This window comes from Branchiostoma floridae, chromosome 2, assembly GCF_000003815.2.
Source record: "Branchiostoma floridae strain S238N-H82 chromosome 2, Bfl_VNyyK, whole genome shotgun sequence".
Lineage (NCBI taxonomy): Eukaryota > Metazoa > Chordata > Leptocardii > Amphioxiformes > Branchiostomatidae > Branchiostoma > Branchiostoma floridae.
In genome coordinates, this window is record NC_049980.1 from 586,586 (window position 1) to 594,448 (window position 7,863).

The 7,863-nt window shown below is 45.5% G+C and overlaps 1 protein-coding gene across 2 annotated transcripts in view; it reads left to right on the top strand.

Moving 5' to 3' along the window:
- Positions 1-3,526, top strand: part of LOC118409512 (kelch repeat and BTB domain-containing protein 8-like) — a 4,324-nt gene extending 798 nt beyond the window's left edge. Inside the window, exons 2-5 of one of the 2 annotated variants that reach the window (XM_035810580.1) lie at positions 160-279; positions 984-1,123; positions 1,465-1,662; positions 2,558-3,526. In XM_035810580.1, coding sequence (XP_035666473.1) covers positions 160-279; positions 984-1,123; positions 1,465-1,662; positions 2,558-3,485 — 1,386 coding nt within the window. In that variant the 3' untranslated portion in view covers positions 3,486-3,526. Of the gene's footprint in view, positions 1-159; positions 421-983; positions 1,124-1,464; positions 1,663-2,557 lie in introns of both variants that reach the window. The other variant, XM_035810579.1, reaches the window with a different exon arrangement.
- Positions 3,527-7,863: the final 4,337 nt, after the last annotated feature.

Consider the following 7,863-nt stretch of genomic DNA (forward strand, 5'->3'; position numbering starts at 1 on the left):
ACTAAATATTTTCAACAGACTTTACTGTCGTAGTGTCACTGAGGAAAGTCATAATCATGATGATACTACCTAAAACATCGGTTTCCGAAATCTTTCCAGTTGCTTTTATTACTGCTATTTCATTGGCAGATGTGAAACATTATTGTTATTCTTCTCAAGGGTTTGGAATCAGACATTTTTGGGGAGATCCTGAGTTACATCTACTCGGCAACCCTCCATGTGTTCCTGGACAAAGTGCAGCCCCTGTACCAGGCAGCCGACCTCCTCCAACTGGACAATGTGAGAGACACCTGCAGCAGCTACATGGCCATGAACGTACAGCGCTCCACCTGTGTGGACCTCTACATGTTTGCTGATGTCTTTTCTATGGACAATGTCCTAAAGCGATGTCTGAAGTACATCTGTAGGCACTTTCCCAAGGTTGGTCTGTTCAATGTGGCAATGTGAAATAACAGATTCCATGTGACGTATTGATGATATCGTAATGAGACAACGAACTTTAATGATACAATTTTTAAGACTTTATATCCGTACACAAAATAAAGCGCTTACAAACAAGCTTTCGATCAGTCCTCTGCTCCTTCTCAAGTTGTAATGACCCAAAACCTAAGTCGCAATTCCGGAACGGAAGTGTGACGTCAGTAAAGGGTCAAAGGTGCTTGACAGTCGGTTCCGGCCCCGGTCTCTGTTGAGGGAAGGTTGATGGGCTCTGATGTAGATAGCCTCTTTCACTCCCCGGAGAAAGTAATCCTGTTCGGAATCAAGTATCTTCACCTTGTCGAAATCCACAGAGTGTGTTGTATGTGTTGCGATACCACCGATGTTTTGACTGAGCTGGGCCGTCTATGCTCTAGAAACCTGGTTCTGAGAGCGCAGCTAGTTTCACCTCACGTAGGATTCAGAGGACTGATCGAAAGCTTGTTGGTAAGCGCTTTATTTTACAATGTACACGTACATGTTAAATGTACTCCGCACCTCCATAGGTTGCCTCCAGAGAAGATTTCTACAGCCTGAGTGTGAATCAGCTGATTGAGATCATCAGACATGATGAGCTGGATGTTAAAGAGGAGACAACAGTGTGGGAGGCTGTGGTGAGATGGGTGCAGCACAGCAGGGAGGACAGGTGGGTGTTACAATTGGTATAACATGACCAAAAAGGATCTCTGTTTTATGAATTGATTCACTAAATTGATATACCTATATATTAGTTACTGATATATAAGTCCTATAACACGTAAATATTGATAAGAAGCCTCTATTGGTAACTTTTTTAGTGAGATATTTAGGTATTATGGGAATTCCCCGTTTTAGCAAATTTGGTGATCGTACAGTAAGCCGTTTTGAAAATACGAATGGGGGGGGGGGGGGGGGGCGAATGAGTCCAAGACCCCAGTGTCCAGGGAATGCCCAAAAAGCCCAGTCTGGATAGGGTTAATGTCAATGACCCCTACCTGTACCCAACAAACTGCACCACTTACCAAGCATCCTCCCTCACATCCGCTTCAACCTGCTGACCCCGTACAACATGGTGGCCATCTTGGATCACCCTCTGGTCAGGGAGGATCCTGGGAGATCTGCCATCAGGAATGTGGTAAAGGAGACCGCCAATGAGAAGAGGAGAATTGGGATGGACACACAGGAAATGGCCATGATTTTCCCAGAGTATGCAAACATATTCTTCTTGTCACTGCAACAATTACTGGTAGTAACACAATACAATCGCACATCATGAGTGTCCCATATATATGTGTACAGTGACATTCATGTGAATAGTCTAAATGCAACTGATTCAAACATCTATTTTTTTTTCTTATTTTGCTCTTCTGATTATTCCACTGAATGTTGTGAATAAGAACCCCCCCCACACACACACACACTCCTTCCCAAAAGGACAAATGGCACGTAATAAGTAATAATGATTCCAGAACAACTTTCTGTAGTCGAGGACATCAGCCAACAGAGAATAGTTGTTCACACAGTTTCTCTACCTTCATGAACCATGTGTAGGACTTTTGTGTCACAGTGTAGGGTGTACTTGCATGGCCTCTCTGTGTTCTTTAAATGGTCTCATCAACATTCATTTGGTTGATCATTGCAAAGTAACATGTTTACCCTGCAAATGTTTTTGTAACTCCTCGGCTACCTTCATTGTGGCACCATACCTACCAATCGGCAAGATTAGACCTACAAGAGTAAACATCAGCTTGTTTTCTGTAATTTCTTGCCATCCTCCTAGCTGCACGCAGGGACATCCAACGGCGAAAACGCCTGTCCGGATGTACCCTGCTTTCCCAACCGTCACTCCTAGTTTCTGTGGGCTTCGCCACAAACCAGCCGTCAGCCAATCAGAGAATAGGCCTTTTAGCTTAATAGCTCATTAATATCCATAAGCAGGGCAATCAGGAACTAAGGGTGACGGTTGCGGAAGCAGGGCACATCCAGACAGGCCGTTTCTCTGTTGGATATAGGAGAATGTTTCTCGCTTGCTTAATATTCTGTTGTAAATTTGCCGTCGATTTCTATCGACAGTTTTATTATTGATTATTCTGTCCTCCAGGGACATTTCGGATCTCAAGCCTGGAGAGCAACGAATGCTGTTTTGGAATCCACGGGCAGGGAAATACATCAAGTGCAGCTATCCTAAAGAAGCCCTCTCGTTGGCCCAAAGAACTATAACAGTTACCAGTGACAACGATATCTACATCCTGGCGAGGGAGGTGTCGGATTTTAGTCAGGTGACTGTGTTAGAGTTCAACAATGTAGGTAATGTGTGGCAGCCTGCTGGTTTACCCCCTGTGCGTTGGCCTAAAACAGTCCACAGCCATCGCCTGGTAGAAGTAGATGGGGTGTTATATTTGTTTTCGGAAGGATGGACGGTGAAGAACGATAGTGCAAGTGTATGGGTCCAGATGACGAAGTACAACTGGTACATGGATGAGTGGCAGAAGTGTTCAAAGCTGGAACTTGGCAGTGAAGTGATAATGTCTGAATATCTGCCTGTGTCATGTGGTCCCCATTTCTATTTGATCATGAACACAGACATGTATCGTTACGACCCAAGCCAGGACCGCTGGTGCAAGCGGACTCCACCGAAATTTATGCCTGACGTCTGCACAGCCGTGTCACTGGGAACAGAGATCTTCTGCACAGACAGACAGTTCACCAAGACCATGGTGTACGACACAGAGTCTGACCGCTGGCAGGTACTACAAGGTTGGCCGAACCTAGACCCAGGAGAACGCCCTGTTATCACAGCTCCCAGTCTTTTTATACTGGACAACCAGCTGCACGTATGGTTAGAACCCTATATCGTTGACACAGATGAGAAAGAAGACCATCTCGTATATGTGTATGACAGGTCTGCAGATGCTTGGAAAGACTTAAAGGCAACCCTGCCATACAATCCCTACTCGTCAGGCGTCCCCATGAGCCCTGTGGCACGGATCTACCTGCCTGGTCTCACTGTTTATAAGGATGCCAACTAACAGTGACACAGAAAACAGTGGATATGATTTTGGAAAAGGTCAACCATTTCAGATAGCATCCACTATCTTTTGTCGGAAGCTAACTTAAGCTAAAGGCACAACCCGCCGTACATGCAATTTTTCCGTACCATTTTGGGAGGCCATGGCCGCCATGTTTTTCTGAAAACGGTCAGGTTGCACAAGACAGGTCATACTAGCCCATGCTCGCTATCATATCGCCCGTAATGGCACGTACGGGGGGCGAATCCGGCACTCAAAGTTTTGCCTGCAGTTGAAGTTCTACTGTGTGTCTGCGTGCTCCAAAATCCGTCGTTTTTTACGAGTTTGTATGGAGGCGGTACTTACCATCTGTATCTGTATCTGTATCTATATAGCCGGTATAACCGCCATTCGGCGTAACACACCAGCTTCGCAGGCACGCGGCGCGGCAGCAGCTGGTTATATTACACTGAACGATCCGTCACACCTAACTTTTGCACATCTAACTGCAAGCGTTCTTTAAAACTATCCAGAGAAGATGCCCCTACTGTACTTGGTGATAACAAATTCCAATCTACGATAGTTCTGGGAAAATACGAATTTTTGAACACATCAATCCTAGCTTGGAAACTCTGGTACTTGAAGTCATGGCTGTTTCTTGTTCTTTTTTGAGCTGGTATTAGATACTTATCAGTCGGTACGTCCACCAGCTTATTGGTCATTTTGTACATCATGCAAAGTCTGGACATTTTCCTTCTGTCTTCAAGTGATGTCCACTGTAGATCTGTTTTCATTTTGGTAACACTAGCATCCCTGTTGTAGTTGTTTGTACAGAATCGGGCAGCTTGGTTCTGTACCCTCTGTACCACTTACGGATCCCAAAATATTGCTCACGTTTTGGCACGTACGGCGGATTGTGCCCTTTGCTTTTTACGTTCGACCGTTTCCGAACTCATATCCAGTTTTTTTTTTTTTTTTACTCAATGGTCACCACGTAACAAGGCCTGAAGGCCACTCAATGTTACGGGTTACATGATTGGAACTGTTGCTTGAGTACCTAGCCTACTATTTGGCTTATCTTATTTTGTGATGCCTAACCTTCATCAACAGGTACATAAGGGTACACAGAGTACGGTGTGCCGACGGGGAAGGACTGTTTAATTTTGAATATCTTCAAAGGTTATCATCTATTTATCAGGTTTTACCGAATGCTTCTATAGAGGAATGGATTCCAATATATTTCAATAGTGGTATATGCTTATGATGGGGGATTCTCATTTTCATTCTATGATACAAACTTTATCAAGAAGTATAGTATCATGCTGAAATTAACAGTACGCGCGGGGTGACTAACATATGTAGAATACAATATGGTGTATTCAGTACCACCTGAGGTACCAGCAAGAACATACACAGGCATACACACACACACACACACATATATGTACACAGACACACACACAAACACATACACTCATAACACATACACACACATATATAAACACACAAATATAAACTAACACTCATTGTAGGCTATAGAACCAAAGAAGAGTCATATTTTACTTGAGTGTAACTGGAGTTTGAACAGGATGGACCCAGTCCCAGGTCAATGACCTCTAGATTGTTGACCCCACAACCGGGCATTGTGAGGTCTTCCATGTGTTCCGGACACAACAAAGTGCATTATTGTGGAAATTATTTGAATTAACAGCAAAATGCCACGAAAATGTGATATAATATGAATCCGACCAGGAGAAGCCCAAAAGGTGATTGCTTTTTATTAATAAATGTAAACAATTTTTAATGTGAATCGTCAAATGTTATATGTGAAACAATGTTGTGTCGAACTGCTTCAGCACCAAGGACAGTTAAACTATTGACTATTCAAAAGCGCCGACTGGCAGTTCAAAATATTATTGCAGCAGCTATTGCACCAGTGTACTGCAGTTATGATTCCAAATGCTAGTTGTCTTCGTCCATATCAGCCATGGTCCTTAATTAGCATGTCGCTTGTGCGCGGCATGCTCTCCAAGCTCTTTCGAAGTAAACAGTCGGAAGTGAAAGGAGGCTCCTCCCACTTCCTGTGTTCCCGTGAGTGATGACGTCAGTTTTTGAAGTTTCGCTGTGGAAAGTGGTCACGCTCTCCGAGCTCTTGTGTTCCCAGTATATTTCTTCGTTTTCTAGCGCTATGAGTGATTCAAAAAAGGATAGTAGGAGACGTAAAGGGTCTCATGGTTCTCATAGTTCGTCCAGTAGGCATTCTTCTAGTGATAAACGCGCTCGCGAGGAGTTTTCACGTAGGAAATCGAGTTCTTCGTCACCACGTGGTATCGGGGACAAGCGCGAACTTGTCAGCGCCCCCCTCCCCCCCGGACACGAACGTGGAGACGGCGCGCTTGCGGACGGCCGTTCCACGGAGGACCCGGAGAGTAGCGGGCAAAAAGAGCTACTGCTAGAGGGGCAGAAGAGTCCTCGTCTTCCTCGGGAGCCGAACGGAGATAAGTCTCCTGTGCGTACGCCGGAATGGCCGGGAGATTTGGGCGAATTGAGAGACCTTCTCGGGGTCAACGTCATCCAGCAAGACCAAAACTCTCTTCGCGTAGCGTTTGGGTTAATGTCTGAAGAATTCAAAGGAGTTAAAGAGATCTTAGGGTCTATCGCCGCTTCAGTCGGCGCAAAGAGGCATTTAGGCGCCCCTTCTGAGCTTGAGTCCGAAGTTACCCCCTCGAAGAGGTCGCGTTTTGACAGCGGCGATGAGTCAACATGTTCGGCGGCGAGCGATATGTCTTTTGTACCGTTCGACCGTGAGCCGGCCGCCCCGGAAAAAGTGTGGACTGCCCGGCAGTCCGTGGTGCGGTTTGCCGCAGATTATTTCGACTTAAAGAAAGAGCGCAAGACAGAGTCCTTGACGCACTGGCAAAACAAGTATTTGCTGCCCTCTAATGCTCCGAAAGAGCTGTCGGTGCCTGAGTTAGATTCAGCCGCTAAAGAGATGATCAAGTCGATCGACTTTTACAAAGGTAAGTCGGCTCTTCAGGTCGATAGAAATCTAGCTTCGGTTCATACTAAGTTGTTGCATGTAGTGGCACCAGTTTTGAATCTTTGGCAGATGTTGAAAGAATGTAACGGCGAGATTTCTGAGCCTGATAGAGATATTATGCAGGACTGTGCAGCTACTGCTGTTTGGCTCTTAGGCTCAGCTCACTCGAAGATCGCTGACGTTCGTAGATCATCTCTAGCGGAAGTTTCCTATCAGTCTACGGCTAAGGATTTGTTTGGTTTGATTCCTGATGACCCTACTCAGTTATTGAGGAATGATTTGGGCTCTAAAGCTAGAGAATTGGCTTCAGGCAAGAAAGCCTTAGTTGATACTTTGAAACCAAAGCAGTCGTCCCAGCGGGGGCGAGGCGCTTCGAGCGCTTCTACCTCGAGGGGCAGGGGTGGCTTTCGCGGCAATCGGAAGTTCCGCCCTCCCCCCTCTCGCCAGTCAGGAGGAAACTCCAACTCTAAGTTCTACTGGGGTTCGCAGTATTCCCGCACCTCCAATCAATCAGGAGACGGGAAGAAATCTAAGTAGTGTCTCCCAGTCTTGTTTACATCAGCTTTTACGCCGGCGATTGCCTGCACTTCAACCTGTACCCCATCCTTTGCCGAATCCCCTCCCTCATGGAGGGCGTTTAAAGTTTTTTTTGCCAGTTTGGCGCAAGCTAACTTCAGACCAAGTTATTCTGGATATAGTTAAGGGGTATAGGTTGCCGTTCAAACGATCGCCGCCAGTGCAAACTAGTATTCCTTGGACCCGTGCTATGACACGGGAGCAAGATTTGGCTATTGATTCTGAGATTGCTTCTATGTTGGATAAAGGGGCAATTCAAGAGGTTCCCTTCAGTTCTGATTTGTTTATTTCTAGACTGTTTACAGTGCCCAAGAAAACAGGCGGGCTTCGGCCAGTTATCAATCTTAGACCTCTTAATAGGTGTCTTTTTGTTCCAAAGTTCAAAATGGAAAGCCTGGGTATGGTCAGAGAGTTAGTTCGTCCAGGTGATTTTTTTTGCAAAATAGACCTCACTGATGCGTACTTTACAGTAGCCATCCACCCGAATCATCACCGTTTTCTTACGTTTGCGTGGAAGAACAAGTTTTTCTCGTTCGTTTGTTTACCGTTTGGCGTTTCGAGCGCCCCACTTGTGTTTACGAAGCTTCTTAAGGTGGTGGTTTCGCACCTAAGACGTAGAGGCATCAGGTTGATTATTTATTTAGATGATATGCTGATTTTTGCAGACAGTAGTGATCGATGTAGGCAAGATGCCATCACAGCGACAGACTTCATTGCCCATGTTGGGTTTGTCACAAATTTGGGTAAGTCTGTCCTGGAGCCAACTCAGTGTATTACCTTCTG